The 21029-nt window shown below is 40.3% G+C and overlaps 1 protein-coding gene across 1 annotated transcript in view; it reads left to right on the top strand.

Annotated features, from left to right (window-relative positions):
* LOC145580065 (serine carboxypeptidase-like 18) overlaps nt 1–21029 on the top strand; it is a 93149-nt gene that overhangs the window by 52817 nt on the left and 19303 nt on the right. Inside the window, exon 12 of the mRNA XM_081637390.1 lies at nt 311–423. Within this exon, the coding sequence (XP_081493516.1) occupies nt 311–423 (113 nt within the window). The remainder of the gene's footprint in view (nt 1–310; nt 424–21029) is intronic.

Below are 21029 nucleotides of genomic sequence, written 5' to 3'. Positions count from 1 at the left end.
AGCCTAAAATTAAATTTTTAGTAATAATTTTGGTGTGGCCCGAAAAATGGCCTGAAAAGCCTGTTACTTTTGGCCCAAAATAACAAGTTTAAACATAGGGTTTTTAGCTTGAATTTAAACCCACCTTTTTATAATCATGTAAACTCTTGTTAAATTTTATTTTTATACTTTACTAATATCAAATATTTATAAATTTTACATATTAGTATTAAGATATATAAATGATTAAAATAAAGCATTAACAAGCTTATAATGAAAAGTGTTGCATTTAAAAGGAAATTTATAGTAGTGTTTCTTGTGTACACTGCAGTGGAGATCAAGATGCACGAATACCATACTTGAACACGCAAGAGTGGATCTATAAACTAAATCTTTCAACAGAGAATAATTGGGGTAATGGTTCGTTAACGGGCAAGTTGCTGGGTAAGTTTTATTGCAAGAATGCCATGTGTAGCTATATATACTGTACTTACATTTGGTAAAATGATATACACTACTAAACCAATATCTCTCATTTTCTCATTGTCTCACATATTAAAAAGACAGTTCAGTTATATAAGTTAACGCTTAAGAGTAGAGGGGAGGTAAGGGAATATGTTTATGTACAAACAAATATAATTGGTGGGACTCCAATTTATAACATCAAAATTTCAAGGTGATTTTCCTATCAACCCTCATTGTCACTAAACAATCAAGACCACAAAGAAGTTATATTTCATGAAATTTGGTAAAAATATTTAAGAGAAATTAAAGTTTATCACCTTATTTATTAAATGTTAAATTTGTAAATTAACAACTTTTTAATAAGTATGGGGCCCACAAATGTTGATATAATTACGAAAATGACATGCTAAGTGAACATTTTTGCTGACTTATTTATGTTTTTGCCACTTGATAAACGAATTCTGTTTATCAAGGTGATAATTTGTAGCTCCCTCAAATTTATTTGTCACATAACATGGGTGTGATCGATGCATTTTAGTAAAAAAAAAATCTGTAGTGTTTCGGGTGATTGTGATTTTCCCTGGGACTCTGGTCATGCTCTTTTGATAGACAGCCCGGACACCTGCAAAACACGAATATTCTGTTGTCGGAATATTCGCCTTCGACGGTTAAGTTAGTAACCTGAAATCAGAAAAGCTAGAGAGAGAAAGTAGAGAAAAGTTGGAGCTGTTTTAAAGCTCTATTGAATGTTACGTCACAATCTCCCCCCTCCCATCATAAATGATTGGGGTATATATAGGGGTGGGGATTTGTGCCTTTTAGGGTTATTACCCTAGAATGACGTTTTCTAATTGGCGGCGTAATCAGGTATGGACACGTGTCCTTCGGAGGCACCGTTTTGCGGCTTTCTCGGGATTTGGGCCTCCTGATGTAAGAAGGTCCTTTTCTCTCTTTTTCATGTGCTCTTTGTAGGGCTTGCATACGTGTCATCTTCTTATAGGGACACGTGTCGCCCTTTTATTGGGCCACGTGTCACTATGGGATTAATCCACGTTTTCGGGTAATTTTTACCCTAAACATTTGCCCCTCGAGGGGGTAGCTCATACTCTATGGGCCGTCTCCTTTGATTTTCTCCTCGTCCGGATATGTCCGAGTATTCGTAGAAGTTTTGAACATTTCTTTGGTATGCGGACAGTATCGTCCGTCTTGTCTGGGGATTTCCCCCGTGGGCCGGACGCTTGGTCCACTTCACCTGTAATTCCTCTATTGGACACTTCTGGGTCTTGAGATTAGTCGGACGCAGCAGGCCGACTATCTTTTAGGGAGGACACCTGTTGTTCGGGATTTTGGGATGACGGTTTGGATCCTGCTGACTTGGCCGTCTATTTTGACGTGCCGTCAGCCCATTCGCATTCCCTTCTATTTAAAGTGACGGAATTGGTTTTTAACCATTTGAATTCTAGGGTTAACTTTTTCAAAAAGTAACCGTTTGAATTCTTGGGCGGGAAAGACGGATTTACTATTTTGCCTCCATAAATTTTGCCTATAAATATAGGATGTTTGACTTCATTTTGTTACTTTGGAATTTTGAGAATTTTAGAGAGAAGTTAGAGATTTTTAGAGAGAGAAAGTGATTTTTCCCTAAATCTTCAAGAGCTCCGCCGTACGTTCGAGGTTTCCATTCAGAGTTTTTGATTTTTCCGGTCAACCTTCAAGATTTTCCCAAGTTTTCTGCACAGAAGAAGGTAATCACATGCCCCTTTTTCTTCCTCTTTTACTTTGTTGCTTTTCATTTTTAATTTTAAATCTGGCTCAACACTCGGCTTCATCCGTTTCTGCTCATGAGGCCGGCCGTTCTCCTAGGACCGAGGAGTCTAGAGTGGACGGGGACGAGTCGTCTCCCTCGTGGAGTGGGTCCATTTCTAATACGTACCAACTCACCTCCACCTACTCTTCTCTGTCCCTACAGTCACAAATGGCATGGACCAGGCAGATGTACGACCCGTACGCCGCTAGAAATCCAAACGACAGTCTGGTAAACCCAAGGGTCCCCTATGATCCGAGTTACATGGACGGGGAGACTGCTACCACCACAAACACCAACACAAACACCGCCACGGTCAGTGGCAGCGAATGCTCGGTGGTCGAAGTGACCACCTCATTCGAAGAGCGCCAAAGGAGGCAGGGCGTCTCTTCTGCTAGATAAGCGTCCGGGCAGACTCTGGGCCTTCGCTTTCCCCAATTTGCCAACTCAGTCATAGATTCGGCCGAGTTGCAATCCTTGAAAGAACCTCATCTCAAGCGGACGTTGGGGCGTCCGCCCGAATTTTTGAACTACCCCCATCACAAACTACCAGGTCGGCCAGGCCTAGGACTGGCGTAGTTTTTACTGAATCGGCCGACCTGCCATCTCACAGCGCTCCTTCTCCTAGAAATCAGGTGGACGCCAGAAGGAAGGATAAGGGCAAAGGACCCTTAGTACCGGAGAGAGCTTCTATCTCAGAAGGCGGCCGGGGCTCTAAGACTAGGAGCTTGGCCGAGGCTGCTGAATTGGACACTGTGTTGTCCTCGGAGTTTGGGGCCGTCCCCTATCTTGATGAAGGGGAGGCGAAAAATCAAGAGGCCGAGGAGGCCGATGAGGAGGCAAATGCGGACAGTTTTAAAGATGTGTATGCCTGTCCAGTCGAGGACACGACCCTAGGCTTCCTCAATGATGGGATGGAGGAGTTCAAGAGCTTCCTCATGATGGGAGAGGGATACGAGCTCAAGGCGCTGAAGCGCTCTCATTAAGTGGCCGAATGGGAGGATGTGCGACCGCATCGGCAATTATTTAGCGTGTACCGCGCTGCCCTTGAAGTAGGACTCCGCTTCCCTCTTCACCCGTTCGTTTAGGAGAACCTGGACGAGTACAACATTGCCCTCTTCCAGCTGATGCCGAATAGCTGGTTGAACATCTTTGGGTACTTGGTGACGTGCATCAGGCAGAGCTTTAAGCCGAACGTCCCATTATTTTGCGAGATGCACTCCATGGTCTGCCTAGACTCGGGGACGAACGATTGGTTCATATTGTGCACCACTAAGGACTACCTGGTGGTGATGGGCAGGCCATCCAAGTGGCGTGATTGGAAGTACCGTTTCAACCGCATTAAAACAAAGAACGTGGAATTCAACTTGCGGATAGATAGGTTAACGCTGCTCCCATCCAGCTTAGCCGAGGGAAGCACCGTCCGCACAAGCCACCCATCCATCCTGACTACGCGTACCAACTTGACATTTTGGAGTCAGGAGGGTGACTAGGGGAGGCAAGTTGGTGGCCGTGCCTAAGAACTGGATTCCCTTGTCCAGCTGGATCAAGGACCCGATATTTATGTCGCCATGCGGCCTTTATTGAAACCTTCCCCAAGGTGGAGACTCATACCTTAGCCACTTACAAGTAAATTGTGTCGAAATTTTTCTAACTTTTTTCCCTTTTCTTACGCAGATGAAGCACCTAGTCATGCTGGACCCAGAGCAAAAGGGGGATGTGGACATGTCCGAGTTTGACTTAGCTCGGTACAAGGCCCGCCAGCAGCTGTACAAGCAGACCAAGGAGGTACTAGGCGTCTGCTTGTTTTCTCTTCTTTTTTTTTTTTTTTTTTTTTTTTTTTTTTGCCGAGCTGGTAGGTTGGGTGAGGAGTCCTTCCTGATTTAACACGGATGACCCTAATTTGGCTCTTCGTCCGACGTGGGACTCTGGAAGGGGCTTCCTTCCTACTCATGCTCGGATACTTTATTTTGGATTTACTTAATTTCAAATTGTTTCCTTTCAGTTGGCCAGTCCCACCCCAAGGTCAAAGAGGAAGCAGCCGGCCTTTGCTTCAAAGGATAGGAATGCGTCCAAGTCCCGAAAGAGTACTACTTCTAAAGGGACGCCTTCCACTCAGGCGGCCAAGACGAAGTCGCGGACTGCTCCAAAGCAGTCCCAAGTAGAGCCACCCCAGCTGTCACCTAGTGGGGCCTCCAAGTTCGTGGATCAGACTAATGAGTCGATCCACGTAAAGTACGTCCGTGCGGACAATGAGGGTAAGTCGACCCCGAAAAAAATAATCGGCCTAATCTCGACTCCACATGTTGAGTTAGTGAAAAAATCTGATTGGCAGACGACTGCCTTTCAGTCGGCCGAGGATCAACTCGGTCGGCAGGACGGAGGTGGGGATGAACCCGTACCTCCTTCTGCTTTCAACCTTCTCACCCTACCATCTTTCTCGGATGGTAAGGTTCTTGACATAGTATTTTACTTATCTTTTTTGCGAGCTTATTTTGCTCATTCTTAACACTTTTCTTAGCCGTGTGCAAATATTGCCAAGGAGATGAACATGAAACTACCCGGCCAGTCGCTTACAGGCGTGGACCGTGATCCGTGCCATTTATGGCACCTTTAGGCTATGTTTTCTTTATATTTCTATGCTCCTTTGTAGTCGTTTATGTCGTGTTTTTAGAGAATAATGCTCGATTCGCGTGTTTTTGTGTTAGTTTAGAGAAATGCATGCTTTTAATGGTTTTCTTATCATTTTATTCATTTCTCGGCTATTTCTCTTGCTTCTATGTTTCTTTGTGTTGTTTTGTAGGTACGTCGCGGGCTATATGCATGGAAATTGAAAATAGCACCCACTAGCATCAATATGCACTTTTCGGAATTGAATTTGAGTTTGAAACAAAGGAAAACGAAGGATTGCAAAGTTTCAAATAGGACCTTTGTTCATTGTTTCAGCCATATCTCAAGTTATACAACTTGGATTGATGTGATTCAAGTTGGGTTGGAAACTAGACTTAAAGAGCTTTCCAATGATAGGTCGCACGCCCTGATACGATTCATAGATTGAGAGTTACAGCCTTCCGAAGTTAGCCCTGAAATTCTGCCGCGGGCGCGGGGTTGCTGCAGCTCCAAAACTGCCGTTTTTGGGCAGTAAGCACCCGCGGTTGTCCCGAGGGCTCCCCGAGGGCGCGGGCTTGGGCCGCGGGCGCGGCTATCGGGGTTTCCGTCTTCCTCCGCGGGCACGGCCGAGTTCTCCGCGGGCGCGGGTTTCCGGGTCTTTTACGATTTTAAAGCTTCTTTTCTCCTTTTGTTTATATAGTTTTTGGTTTCCTTTATTCTTCATTCATGTAATTCTTTAGTTTTAGCTTAGTTTTCTCTCTCTTAGGTTGAGAGCTTCTCTCTCTAGATTAGGAGTAGTTTTAGAGAGAGAAAGTGAAGAATTTCAATGGTGATTGAGAGATTGAAGATGCAAGTGTGACAATTGTGTTGGAGATCATCCTAATTATCAATGAGCATTTCTAAACTCTATCTCATTCAATTGCTTTGTTTAATTTGATGTTTGTTTGGTTTGATTTTGATATTTGATGTTTGATTAGAGTAATTGTTCTTGATATTTTGTTGATTCTTGTTCTCTATAGTTGATAGTAGATTTGATGATGATGTTTCTTGAGTAGTTTACTTGCTAGGGTGTGGGTAAACATGTGTGGTTGATGAATTTAGGTTGATTTGGGAATTTGAGTAGTTCTTGTGTTGTGATTAAATTGATTCATAGAGGTTTGCAAGTTGCATAAGTTTGATTGGAGTAGCTAACCATGATTGCTAGCATTGATTGCATGATTGAATTGATTGACATGGCCACTTGATATCGGTTTGATCATAATTGGTTGAGTATTTGATTATGTTTCTTCCTATTTTTTTAACACTAGAGAAATCTATGTTAGAGAGTGTGAGGATGATTAGTTGAATGCCCCTAATTGCTCCTACTATTTGTCTTTGCATTGCTTGGATTGCTTGACTCCCTAATTAGTTTGGTTATCATGAATGCATGTTGATGCCCACTCCCTAGTGTTTCATTTGTTTGCTTCTTGATTTAGGAAGTAGAATAATGTCACCTTTCACCTTAGACTTCGACCTAGCTTAGGCGTTAATTAGAAATACTTGAACATAACCGTTCCTAGTGGTTCGACCCTTGACTTACCTCTATACTTGTATTTAGGTAGTTGAGTGATTATAAATTTGTTTGACCGTAGGGAGGATTAGTTCAACGACATAGTTTTCCCCATGTCAAAATGGCGCCGTTGCCGGGGAACGGTGTCTATGTTTGAGTGTTTTTGATTTCTTGAGTCTAGGTCTTTGTTTAGACTTTTCTTTTATTTGATTTCTTTTGTTTGCTTTATATAAAATGGCATGTCTCTCATTTCCTCAATTTGACAATGAGCCTTTTTGTGAATATTTTAATAGACTAGAGGGATTTCTTGATTGTAATTGTTGTAATATTTGGGAGGCTTGTGAGATCTGTTATTTTGGTTTGAATGAGCAAACTAGGGGTGAAGTTGAATGCATGCATAATGGTGAATTTAGAGCATTGTCTATTGATGATGCTTGGGATTTTTATGTTTGGTTTGCTAGGAATGTCTATAGTAGGGGTAATCATGATCCTAATATTGATATGCAATGTGTTGATTCTTCTAATATTAGCATGAATTCCCATGATTTGTCACATGATCCTATTGGTGAACCTAGAATACATGATTTCAACTCTATTTCCCCTTTTGTTCATGATGATGAAGTACATGCTCAAGTTGATGCTAATGGTGTGTTTCAATATTCATCATTATTTACCATGCCTTCTTGTGATGTGCTTCATTCCCTTAATGATGAATCTCATGTTCTTGATTTTGCCCCCACTCCCCAATGTGATGTATATGCTCATGATCTTAATATTGATTCTTCCAATCTTGGTTGTATTTCTTCTCCTCTTGTTGAACCTCAACCTTCTACATCTTTTGAATCTCTTGTTGATGTATTTAAATCTCAAATTAGGCACATTGAGCTTGATAATGAGTTTGGGCCTAGTAAGGAGATGATTCTTAATTCTATGAGAGGTCAATTAGAGATAATGAAAAAGAGTGAGGAGCGTCTTGAGGAGGGAAAGAGAAGAAAAGAAGAGTTAGAAGGCCAATTGTCATCCTTGATGCTTATTTGTGAAAAATCCCAATTTAATGTGTGTGTTGAGGATGATGATGATGATTTTGAGCAACCAAGAGAGTGTGAGGATCCCATTTGTGAGCATTTGAGTGATGGTGAAGGAGTTGAGAATGAAGAGAGTGTTGATTTTGAAAATCCTATCCCTCTTTCCCATCTTGACGAGTCTCTAGTGCATGATTGTGACTCTTCTATCCATGAGTATTTGGATTCACTTGAGGTTATGTCTAATATGTTTTTTGAGTGTCAAATGAAAACCCATAGCCTTTTGAGTGAGTTTATTAAGAATGCTTCATGTGAGAGAGATGAGTTTGAAATGAATTTACATCCATTCATGCATGGCTTTGAGACTTTAGGCTTTAAGGAAGTTGAGGGAGTTGTTGTTCATGGTTGTGATGGAGGGGATTATGTAGTTCCTCTTGGAAGTTGGATGTTTGAGGGAGATGTTGATCATGAGTGTTCTTCTTTTGAGGATTCTATGATTGATTTTCATGCTCTAATTGGTGATTTGAGGCATGGTGGTGAGGAAGAGTTCATTTGCGAGACCATAGCTCCTATTCCCTCCTCACATGTCCCTTTTTCAAGGAATTTCAACCATATCCCCTACACTCCTATGTCCCTCCCTTCCTTTGTTAATGAGCCTATTGGGGACCCTCTTGTCTATGATGGTTTTTATGTGGCTCATTTGTCACCGATTGAGGAAAGGGGTGATATTGTCACCCAAAAATATTCTAGTGAGGAGGATTTGCCTTTTTCTTTTTCTTTCCATTCTTTTATTCCCCCTTCTTCTTCTTCTTATTTTCTTGTTTTTCCTTTTGATCCCTCTTCTTCTTTCTTTTGGCATCTCTCTTCTCACTTGTGTGCAACGATCTTGTTGCACGTCCTTATCCCGTCATTTGCCTACCTCCTATCATATGAAATGTGTAGTAGTACATTTGACAAGCTCTTGCGTGCGTTGAATTATTATTTTCTAGAGCGGTCATGCTTGGACCTTAAGCAAGCCTTTCTCGGGAAGTAACCCGTGTTTTATTTCTTTCATTTTATTTTCTTTTTAGATTAGATTTTATCTCATGGAAATGTTTGTGTGCCTTTTGCTAGGTACATGACTTGATATACTTTGGTGCTTCAATATGGATCAAGAATCAAGGAAGGTTGACTCCTATTTTTGCTAGCATAAGGAAGGCAAATTCAACACTAGAGGTTGTTAGCCTTGAAAGGGTAAAATTGGGTCATTTGCGGGTATTTACACCCACCTAATATCCGGTAATATCCTTCCTTGCTCTTTCTCTAGTGGATGATGACTTGTTGGACATATGATGGTTTGTTGGATTGATCTCCTTGTGTTCCCCTCCCATGGATTATATAATTTATGTTTGAGTGTAATGTCTCATTCAAGCTTGGGGGAGGGTATTCTATCATGTTTGGTGGGATGTTGATTCATATATGCTATGCACCTTTGTATATGCTTTTCCATGTTCTTATATTTTGAAAAACTCCAAAAAGATTTTTGTTTCTATCAAGGCAAATTTGCAATGTGTTTTTTTTTTTTTTTTTTTTTTTTTTTTTTTTTTTTTGTTCTTGCTTTGGACATAATAACATTTGGACTTGCATAATTGAATGCTTTTCTTCCTAAATGGTAGTGGTGTGCACGGTTTGAGATTACGTTTGGTTGATTCTAGGATAAAGCATGCTAAGGTAGTTGTCTAGAACTAGGGGGATCATGAAGCCGGATTCTACTTGTTTGTGGCATGTTTGGTAGTTGCTCCCTTTATTCGATTTGACAACCTTAGTGAGTTTTTGCTACAACCATGTGAGATTTATATTTGTTCAAGCTTTCATCATATTCTTGCATGAGCGGCATGGATCCTTGACTTTGCAAGCCTAATCTATAAAGCTTGATGTATGATTCTTAAACCCGAGACCGAGCTATCTAGGGAGGACAAAGGCACCTTTTTCGGGGTGGTATTTTTCATTTTAGGATTAGTTTGTTTCATATTTGTTTTTGGGTTTCCATTTGCCTTCTTGCAACCATTTGAGCCTATTTCCTTCTTTTCAAGCCACATCTTTAGATCTTTGGCCTTTTGTTTCATTTTCTTTCTTTTCTTGTTTTTGTGAAGCAAATTGACCATATTTGATGGAGTTTGTTGTGGTGAAGTTGGATGTTTGGTTTTTATGAGTGCAAGATTGTGTTAAGTTTTCTTTGTGAATAATGGCAAGTGTATATGAGTAAAACCCGTCCTTAATCATAAAAGGCATGGACTAATAAATTGCATTATAGAAAAGCCGTCCGAATTTAGCAAAAGGCGAGGACATTGCAAGTTTAAGTAAAAAAAAAAGAAAAAAAAATTGATTGAAAAAGTGAAAATTCAAAAATATTTTGATGTATTCTTTTCTCCTCCTAAGCATTGAGGACAATGCTTCATTTAAGCTTGGGGGAGAAGAGTTTATGCTTTTTGTATATATTTCTTGTGGGTATAGCTTCAAATAAGCTTGGGGGTGTTGCTTTTTTTTGGTGATTTCTTGATCGTGTTGTTAAGGATTGATCACCCTTTTGCTTCACTTTTTAGGAAAACCGCCAAATTTTAAAAAATTTAGCCTACCTTCACCCTTTATGCCTTACGTTACAACCTTGGGGAAAGACCTTTTGACCTAGAAAGTTGAGTCATTATTCGGGGGAGGGAATCATGGGTCATTGCCTAAGGAAAGGGGATGCGAAGTCAAGATGTCGAGTAGCCCAAAAATTTGATCTTTTTCCGGTTCCTTCGCGGAATCTATGAGATGCTCACTAAGGGGAGATATGAGATTAGTAGGGGGAACGCGGTAAGACCGTTTGGGATGAAAGTGGAGTGTGATAACTAGTTCCTATGCTTAGCATATTTATGTTTCAACCAACCTTAGGTATCTTATAGCGTGCACTCCCTTACTTGTTTAGAAAGATTTGCATCCACTTGTGCTTGTACATTTGCAAAAGTCCTTTCATGAACATTTGTTTGCTTTTCTTGTATTTTGTTTTCTTTTTCATGCTTTTCCTTGTTTGTATTATTATGAGAGTTATGGGTAAACTCTTAGGATACCCTTACGAGAGCATCACTCGTCCTCTAGGGCGATCTAGGGGTTTAAATGGCTTGTCTTTAGTTGCTAAAATTGACCGTGATTCCTACGAAAGTGAGTTAGTGTATATTCCCATCTTCTCTAGTTTTCTCGTTTCTTTCTTTGCTTGAATAATGTCATCATTTTTCCCTTGGGTTGGATTTTGTTTTGCTCGAGGACAAGCAAAAGTTTAGCTTGGGGGAATTTGATCCGTGCCATTTATGGCACCTTTAGGCTATGTTTTCTTTATATTTCTATGCTCCTTTGTAGTCGTTTATGTCGTGTTTTTAGAGAATAATGCTCGATTCGCGTGTTTTTGTGTTAGTTTAGAGAAATGCATGCTTTTAATGGTTTTCTTATCATTTTATTCATTTCTCGGCTATTTCTCTTGCTTCTATGTTTCTTTGTGTTGTTTTGTAGGTACGTCGCGGGCTATATGCATGGAAATTGAAAATAGCACCCACTAGCATCAATATGCACTTTTCGGAATTGAATTTGAGTTTGAAACAAAGGAAAACGAAGGATTGCAAAGTTTCAAATAGGACCTTTGTTCATTGTTTCAGCCATATCTCAAGTTATACAACTTGGATTGATGTGATTCAAGTTGGGTTGGAAACTAGACTTAAAGATCTTTCCAATGATAGGTCGCACGCCCTGATACGATTCATAGATTGAGAGTTACAGCCTTCCGAAGTTAGCCCTGAAATTCTGCCGCGGGCGCGGGCTACAGTACCCGCGGGCGCGGGGTTGCTGCAGCTCCAAAACTGCCGTTTTTGGGCAGTAAGCACCCGCGGTTGTCCCGAGGGCTCCCCGAGGGCGCGGGCTTGGGCCGCGGGCGCGGCTATCGGGGTTTCCGTCTTCCTCCGCGGGCGCGGCCGAGTTCTCCGCGGGCGCGGGTTTCCGGGTCTTTTACGATTTTAAAGCTTCTTTTCTCCTTTTGTTTATATAGTTTTTGGTTTCCTTTATTCTTCATTCATGTAATTCTTTAGTTTTAGCTTAGTTTTCTCTCTCTTAGGTTGAGAGCTTCTCTCTCTAGATTAGGAGTAGTTTTAGAGAGAGAAAGTGAAGAATTTCAATGGTGATTGAGAGATTGAAGATGCAAGTGTGACAATTGTGTTGGAGATCATCCTAATTATCAATGAGCATTTCTAAACTCTATCTCATTCAATTGCTTTGTTTAATTTGATGTTTGTTTGGTTTGATTTTGATATTTGATGTTTGATTAGAGTAATTGTTCTTGATATTTTGTTGATTCTTGTTCTCTATAGTTGATAGTAGATTTGATGATGATGTTTCTTGAGTAGTTTACTTGCTAGGGTGTGGGTAAACATGTGTGGTTGATGAATTTAGGTTGATTTGGGAATTTGAGTAGTTCTTGTGTTGTGATTAAATTGATTCATAGAGGTTTGCAAGTTGCATAAGTTTGATTGGAGTAGCTAACCATGATTGCTAGCATTGATTGCATGATTGAATTGATTGACATGGCCACTTGATATCGGTTTGATCATAATTGGTTGAGTATTTGATTATGTTTCTTCCTATTTTTTTAACACTAGAGAAATCTATGTTAGAGAGTGTGAGGATGATTAGTTGAATGCCCCTAATTGCTCCTACTATTTGTCTTTGCATTGCTTGGATTGCTTGACTCCCTAATTAGTTTGGTTATCATGAATGCATGTTGATGCCCACTCCCTAGTGTTTCATTTGTTTGCTTCTTGATTTAGGAAGTAGAATAGTGTCACCTTTCACCTTAGACTTCGACCTAGCTTAGGCGTTAATTAGAAATACTTGAACATAATCGTTCCTAGTGGTTCGACCCTTGACTTACCTCTATACTTGTATTTAGGTAGTTGAGTGATTATAAATTTGTTTGACCGTAGGGAGGATTAGTTCAACGACATAGTTTTCCCCATGTCAGACCGGAAGTCTATGAGGGAGGCCATGCATCGGGCCGTCCCTCAGGAGCAGCGGGATATGTTCCGCGGGATTAACGATGGCTTCCTCGGCCCCATGATCAACTGTAGTGTTGAGGTAGTTTTAATTTTCAGCTTTTGCGACCACCTTTGATTTTTACTTAAAACATTTTGCTCTTTTCATGCTTACTAACTTTTATTCGTCCGAATGTAGCTCTTCCTTCGTCTCTGCGCCTTCTAAGAGTGGAAGGACAAGGAAAACGAGAAAATCAAGAAAGCCTGGGCCCAAATCAGGAGGGCAGAGGACGCGAACACCAGCAACGTTGCCCTCCTGAAACTTCATTATGAGACGACCCTCCAAGCCTTATCTGACAAGGCCGCTCGACAAAATGATGACATCATCAAGATAAGGAAGGCCCTTGAGAGAGATGAGCTGGCAAGGCAGGCGCTCCAGGTGGAATGGAACGAGGCGGTTCCTAATGCCTCTCAGTGGAAGGAGGGCTTTGAGGCCTCCGAGAAACTGAAAACCGAATTATCCTCGTCCCAAGAGGCCCTAAAGTCTGCCCAAGACGAGGCGGTATCCCTCAAGCTCCAAGTGGATGAGCTGAACAAGTCTGTGGTCGACTTGTCTGAGAAGCTGAAGGCTCCTCGGCCACCCAATGCAATAGAGATCGTCCAGATCCACAAGTGGATGAGCTCAGGTCCTCCAACATCAATTTTAAAGCTTTTAGTACTTAGATTTTTCTCGCCTTCATTTCATTTCTTTAAACAATTTCACATTCGGCCGCCTGTTTGAGCGATCTTGTATAAATTTGATTTGCGCCGCCTTATTTTGGTCGGCTTGGCTTTAATTAATGCAACTTTTGTTTCTAATTTTGTTTCTCTATACTTAGCATTTTTTTAGCAATTTTTATGCTTTATCTATGCCTGTACGTGCGAGTACTGGGGGTATGCCCCTTTGTTCGGCATTCGCGTAGTCCATATTCCAGGTGGTTTGATTAACTTAGTAGGTTTTATACCTTAAAGGCTATGACGACTAATAAGTTAATCAAATCATAATAATGATTGCCCTTGGACTAGGTGAATGCCGAATTATCATATATGGCCGCTTTATTGGATTTGTTTGAGTTGTCCTTTGACACTGTCGCTCGGACGCAACTTAAGAAATTTCAAGTAATATCTCAACTTAGAAATTTTTTAATATTGGTTGAGCTTGTACGCCTAGGCATGCCCTTGCCCGTATTTAGGTAAAAGTACCTTGGGCAATTTTTATGGCTTCCTAATGCTCAATTGTCTAACCATAATGGGGTCGGACAATCTGTTTGACTTTACAGTCTTTGTGGCCGAGTTGTGAAGCTAAGGGGTACCCTTGCTATACACTTACTCGGCCGCTCTGTAGCGCCTTCTTAAGGGACGAGCTACTATGTTGCAAATAACATTATTATTACTTTTATTCGGCATTTCTGCTTAATTAATCATAAATAAACAACAAAAAATTTAGATAGCAATGTTCGACTTTGCATTAACTTTGCCAAAATTTCATTGTTAGTAGCCGTACGGCTTTGATTACAAGGCTCGGTCGTTTAGACCTAGTTGTATGTACAACTTTTTGGATATGCACTAGATTTAAACATAATACTTTCTTAGATTGTCTGTATTCCAAGTACGAGGAATAGGACGGCCATCTAAGGCTTTGAGACGGTATGTACCATCCCGTACTTCTTCTCTGATTCGGTATGGCCCTTCCCAGTTTGGATTTAACTTTCCATCTTCATTAGCTCGGCCAACCACTTTCATTTTTCTCAGAACAAGATCTCCCATCTTTAGCAGGCACATAGACACCTTGCGATTGTATGCCCTCGTCATTTTGAGACGATAGATTTCATGTATAAGTGCCGCATTTCCCCTGGCTTCTGGAAGAAAGTCCAGAGCAGTCTTCATGGCCTCCCAATTGGCCGATTCATCATATAGCCTTACTTAAAGGGTAGGCTCGTACATCTCAATTGGGAGTACGACTTCAGCACTGTAGACTAGAAAGAATGGGGTCTCTCTTGTTGAACTCTTAGCTGTGGTTCGAATGGACCATAACACATTGACCAACTCATCTGCCTAAAGGCCGCCTGCTTTCTCAAACTTACGGTTGATACTGTTGGAGATTAGCTTGTTGTAAGCCTCAACCTGGTCGTTGGCTTACGGACGTCCGACCGAGGCAAAGCAGTGAGTGATGCCCTAGTCACTTAGCTAATTTTTGAGTTGGCGTGTTTCAAATTGAGGTCCATTATCGAACACCATTGATTGTGGCACACCATAGCAAGTGATAATATTCTTCTAAATGAAGGCAGACACATCCATCCACTTGATTCCTCGGACGACCTCAACTTCAACCCATTTTGTGAAGTAGTCTACTGCTACTAACACATACCGCCTCTGCCCGGACGCAGGAGTATACGTCCCTAAGATGTCCATGCCCCATTTTGCAAAGGGGAGTGGACTAATTATGGCCGACAAGCTATTTGCAGGTCAGAGAATAAGGGTGGCAAACCTCTGGAACTTGTCACATTTTTTCACCATTTTCATAGTGTCCGAATTCATGCTCGGCCAGTAGTACCCTAGGTGGGTAGCCTTTTTTGCTAAGGCTCGTCTGCCTATGTGCGATCTGCATTGCCCTTGATGAAGGTCGTCCAACACATCATGCCTTCTCTCTAGGGTGATGCACTTCAATGGATTGACAAACACTTTTTTAAATAATGCCCCATTTTTCATTTCAAAATAGGTTTCTCTCCTCTTCATCAACCAGCTCTCTTTGGGATCGTCCGGGAGTGTTCCGTCCCTTAGATAGGAGACTACTTTGTCCATCCAAGTAGAGCTTCTGTCTATGATCTGCACAGGCTCGGCATCAATACTCCTCTTCTCTTTTACTTCCCAAAACACTGATCTGGGAGTATCACATGATGCCGAGGATGCTAACTTGGAGAGCGCGACCGCTTGATGATTTTCCGAACGAGGAACTTGTTGTAGGGTGAAATGCTCTAGACCATCGGCCTCATCTTTCATCATCTGAAGATATTTCATCATGGCCGACTCCCTAGCCTCATAGTCACCATTAACCTGGTTGACTATCAGTTGGGAATCCGAACTAGCATTAATCTTTATTGCCCCGGCCGCCTTACACACTCGAAGGCTGCCCAAAAGGGATTCATATTCGGCCTCATTGTTAGAGGCTTGAAACTGAAATCTCATTACGTATTCAAACTTATCTCCCTCAGGAGACTGGCAAATGATACCAGCACCACATCCAGTTGCTGTAGCACTTCCATCCGCAAAAACTTTCCAAATTTGATCCCCTACCGGATGTAAGTCTGGCCATGTCATTTCAGCTAGAAAATCAGCAAAGGCCTGCCCCTTGATTGCTTTCCTGGGCTCGAACGTTATATCAAAACCTCTCAACTCCAAGGCCCATTTAAGCATTCGGCCATTGGCCTCCAATGTTGTGAATGGCTTCTTCAGTTGTTTGTCCGTGTAAACCACTATTGAATGAGCAAGGAAGTATGACCTTAGCTTTTTTAAAGCCATGAACAATGCCAGCTGTAGACACCCATTTGTGTCTCCCCAAAACCAAACCCAGTGATGAATGCCTTGCGCGTTGTGTTATTATCGAATTAGGTGAAAGTGATTCGAAAGCCAAATGTTGCGGTTTAGTTTTAATTAAATTCTTTTCTCTCTATTTTTGAAAACGACCTTATTTATTTGAAAACGTCCATTTCAGTTTATTTTGGTCCATGATAAGGGTCCAATAATAGTGTTGATGGATGGGGCTCAAAGAGACCTTTCCAACGATATATTATAAGCCCGATTCCGATGAATATTGAGGAAGTTATGGCCAAAATACTAAACTGGGCCCGGTTATTTATTTTAATACGGCCCAATGATCTAGAGGAGGGCCCAATATTAATTATTATTCCTAAAATTATTAGGATTAATTATAGTTTTCTAGAAGTTTCTAGAAAGTTCCTTTTAATTCTAATATTGTTAGATTTAATAATTAGTTATCTTTAAAAGATTTTTATTTGGAATAAAATATTGTTTTGTTATCTTAAAAATACGTATTTTATCTTCTGTACGGATTCCGTAGATCAAGTTGATTAAAGATCGGATTCCGCGTGAAGAAAAACGCGCTAATACAGGCTGTCGCCAAACGACAAGTCTGTCGCCGAGCGACAGACCCTGTCGCCTCGCGACAGACATTGTCGCGTCGCGACAGAGTTAATTCCTGGCGACAGCGTGGAGTTTTATTCCTTATCAAATTCTATGATTTTCCGGATTATTTTCATTATAAATAGCGTCCGAATCCCTGTTTTCAAAGATCATTCACAATCATCAACTCTTTCTCAATTCTCTCTATTCTCTCTCAAGAATTACTTAATTCTTTTCTTTCTCTCTATTTCTAAACTAGCTTTTAAACACAATATTCCGCATTCACAGGACTTAGAATCTCTTAGCCAAGTTCGAAGTTGCCTTCGCCCTAGACGTGCAAGGTTGATAATTTCTGAGGGTTTGGTCCAAAACTAGTCAAAACTTTATTTAACTTGATTTCAATTTGATTCTTTAATTGTTCTTTATTATTTTCATTGAAGTTACTAACTTGTGTATTTTGTTATTAGAAAGAGGTACGAGGCTTCAAAGTATGTAATCTTATTACTCTCTTTCAATGTAGAAAGCATGTTTAGATTTGCTTATTATTGTTTTATGATTCCTAGTATCATGTTAGGATGTTATTATTGCTTTCTAGTATCATGTTTAGGGTGCCTTTAATCTTTTCTAATATCATAATATCATGTTAGTACCATGTTAGGTTTTAAGCTTTGATCTTTATTGCTTAGTGACATGCTAGGGTTTGTTATTAATCTTGTTAGTATCATGCCTAGGATCTTGCTATTATTATTAAGCTTTATTATGCCTTATCATGCTATTATCATCGTTATTATTATTTATTGATTATTATTTATGTTTTATTAGTTATTGCTTGATCACACCTTTTATGCAGGTTTAAAGGGAATTTGTACTTGAAATCACGCTTAATAAGATAATTATTAATTTGGTTTAGGCTAATGTGATTTTAACTCAAGTGATCGCCAATAATAGTATTATTTGTGCATTAATTTCAACCAACATAGATTAAACATGTTAGGTTCAATATAATGTTTGTATGTTATTCGAAAAGCGCACATGAATACGAGCAGAACAAAGTAGAGGCCTATTTTATAGGGCGGGTCCTTTCATTTGTAGATTGGATTCGTACCCTCATCCCCGGACCCTGTTTGGTTCAAGACCTTATGGAGTAGTTGACGGTCCTTTGGATTGTCTTTTGGGTTTACAAGTTCCTAAAACTTGTTGGCGACTCTTTTTGCTCTTTTTCTTTCCCTTTGGAACGCCACCGTACTTTAGTGTATGATCACAGTGGGGTTCAAGTTTGGGGTTATCATAATGCTTGAAATATTCCCTACAGTTTTTGGCGACTCCACTGGGGAGGATTTCTATTTATATTCCTGAAATTTATTTAATTTTGGCAATTATTTAGAATGAGCGGATGAGACACGAAAAATTCTAAGTATTTCATGTGCGTGATTTGATTAACATTATTGTCATATGCATTAAAAGGTCCTCATGGGAGTACCCCATGAGTCAATCCATAGGAATTTTACATGTAGGAAATTTGAGAAATATCTTTCATGACTAGAATCGAAAAGATGATGCGAAATCTGGAAAATTCGAAGAACACAGTAACTTGCCAAGGCATGTAGGAACTAGCGTCTAGAAAACGGGGCTTGTCGCCCGTAAAAAGTTTCTGTCGCCTGGCGACAGTTCTGTCGCTTGGCGACAGGAGCTTTTTTGCGGCGACAGTCCCTGTAGTCTGGCGCCAAGTTCTTCCAATACCGAGCCAGGGGTCTGCCTTCTTGCTTTGACCATTTCTAGTGTTGTTGGCTCGATTTTGCTTATTGATTGAGTCATTTTCTCACTTTTCTGAACCCATATGTGTTCTACATATGGAAATAACCCTCTGGGGGTTCCTGCTTCACCTGCCCAATGGAATATCCCACTATCATGTGCAAAGTTCAGATTTGGGTACGTGTAATGTTTGTGAATCCACCAAACCATGGAGTCGAGTCCGATTTCATCTCGCACTCGCGGAATCCTGTCCATTCGCTCCAACCCTCCCGGTAGGCTTGTGTGCAATGCATATGGATTCTTAACCATGGACCTTTTTTGACTTAACCCATATCCTCGAACTTTAGAGAACTAGAGCCATGGTTAGGTTGCAAACTCATCTTGTGACTATGTGAACTACTTGTGCACCCTTGCTTGAATTTATTATATATGTGTTAACCGTTTGTTTGACTTGTGTTAAAGACTAAATAAATTGACTAATGACTAAAAGGACTTTGTCTAATTAATTAATTAATTAATTTTGAATTAATTAAAGGCTAATAAGTTAACTAATTCGACTTAGCATGACTTTAGGCATGTCCATTTAGAGTAAAATTACTGGAAACAGTCCAGATTAATGTTCCAGCAATGGCGCAGGAATTTGGACTGTGGCGCTGCAGTTTAGCGTCTGTCGCCTGGCGACAATTTTGTCGTCTGGCGACAGGCTCTAAACCGTAGCGACAGTCCTGTTGTTTTAGCAACAGTCCAGTTCTTTTGCTCGAGTCATCACGACGAGTCTAATTAACAGTCTACTAATCGGATTAATCAGTTTGTTAATGGTTCAAACCATGTTTAAGTCTTTAACTGAGTTTAGGCACTTAAAGTCCCATGGTCATACACTAGTAGTCAAAGCATGTCACTCACATACACATAAAGCACACACATAACATGTTTGTCACATTATGACCATGTCTAGAGAGTCTTGAATGCGTGTTTTCCGTCATTTTTTTTTAGGGGGGTAAGTCGGATATTAATCCTCCAATTTTTAAATTCCCTTAAAATATATACCCCAATTTTTAAATTCCCTTAAAATATATACCCCAATTTTTAAATTCCCTTAAAATATATACCCCATTTTTTCACTTTTTCTTTTAAGTCTTTTTAACATAAAGTCAAGTCAATTAGAGTCAAAATATTAAAACAAATATGGTTTAAATTACAGCGCGTGGTCAAGAAAGGAAGGGCGTTTAATCAAAGACAAAACTTTTGTTCAAGTTTTACTTTTCGACAAACCAGTCGGTAGGAAAAGGAAAGCTAAGAAGGCAATGGCTAGTCAAGAAGAACTTAATGAAGTCAAGGGACAGGTAGCCAACTTGGCTGAAATGCTGCAAAACCTATCGCTGCAAATAAGTAATCCTGAAAAACAAAAACAAATGGACCTAATCCAGGAAAGCTTGGGCAAACTGTCCAGGGACTTTAGATTTCAAGAGATTAGCTCCCAAGGGGTCTCGGTGGATAAGGACCTTCTTCCACAAAAGTTCAATCCCAATGACATCCCTAAGTTCAAGGCTATGGATAATCCCTATTTTCATTTAAGAGCTTTTGAAACTGTAATGAGTATTAAGGGGATAGATAGAAAGGCATTTCATTCTGTATTTTCATTATCCTTAGAAGCTGTATGTCAACAGTGGTACTTTTCACTTGATAAAGAAAAGACCTTTAGTTGGGAATCCATTGTGAGCGCTTTCATTGAAAGATATAAATGCAATATACAAGTTGAAACCGATCATAGAGAATTAGAAATGCTGAAACAAAAAGAAAAAGAAGGTTTTACCTCCTTCTTCAATAAATGGAGGGAAACCACTGCAAAAATGGTTGAAGTGCCTAGTGAAAAGGAATCCGTCAGGATGTTCATTAAAAACCTCCAAGAAAAATATTCTAAGCATCTCAAATATCAAAGCAACTTAAATACTTTCAAAGCGGTATATGACATTGGAATTAACATTGAAGATGACCTTGCTAAATAGAAAATTGCTAATAACAACTCAAGTAGTGGCTGGAAAAATAAGAAGAACGACAATCCTTCTTCATCCAAATCTACCCACTCAAATAATGTTAGCACTTTTCCTCTTAATGAAGTATTGACAATGAATAATAATCAAGGACAAAAGAAACCATTTAGGAAGAATTATACTCTTATTGGTATGAGTTATGACACTGCATTTGATCGCTTACATGCAAAAGGTCTTATAACTCCCATTGGACCATTTGGGGACCCACCTATCGAAAGGAGAACGGCTAGCTGGAACCCAAATGAACATTGCAAATATCACCAAGGTAGGGGTCATCCTACAGAGAATTGTTGGAGATTAAAGGAAGCCATTCAAGATTTGATTGATAGTAACAAGCTCCCATTACCTCCTACAAGTAAGAAGCCAAGTATCAATACCGCACCGCTATCGGATTCTTTGGCTATTTCCGACGAAGAAAACCAAGAGGATCCATCTAGTCTCATAGAACCTATCGAGACCATTGAAGAAGAAATCTTCGAAGATGCTCTCGAATTCTCCGGTCAGGAACCCGCAACTAAGCAAGAAGTATTAGCATTGACATTAATACTTTCGGAATTGAAAGAATTAATCTCACAAACCTTCGAG

The sequence above is a fragment of the Chenopodium album genome, chromosome 14, assembly GCF_948465745.1.
Source record: "Chenopodium album chromosome 14, dcCheAlbu1.1, whole genome shotgun sequence".
Taxonomy (NCBI): Eukaryota; Viridiplantae; Streptophyta; class Magnoliopsida; order Caryophyllales; family Amaranthaceae; genus Chenopodium; species Chenopodium album.
The sequence above is the reverse complement of the archived record's forward strand: the minus strand, read 5'-3'. Positions and strand labels throughout refer to the sequence as shown.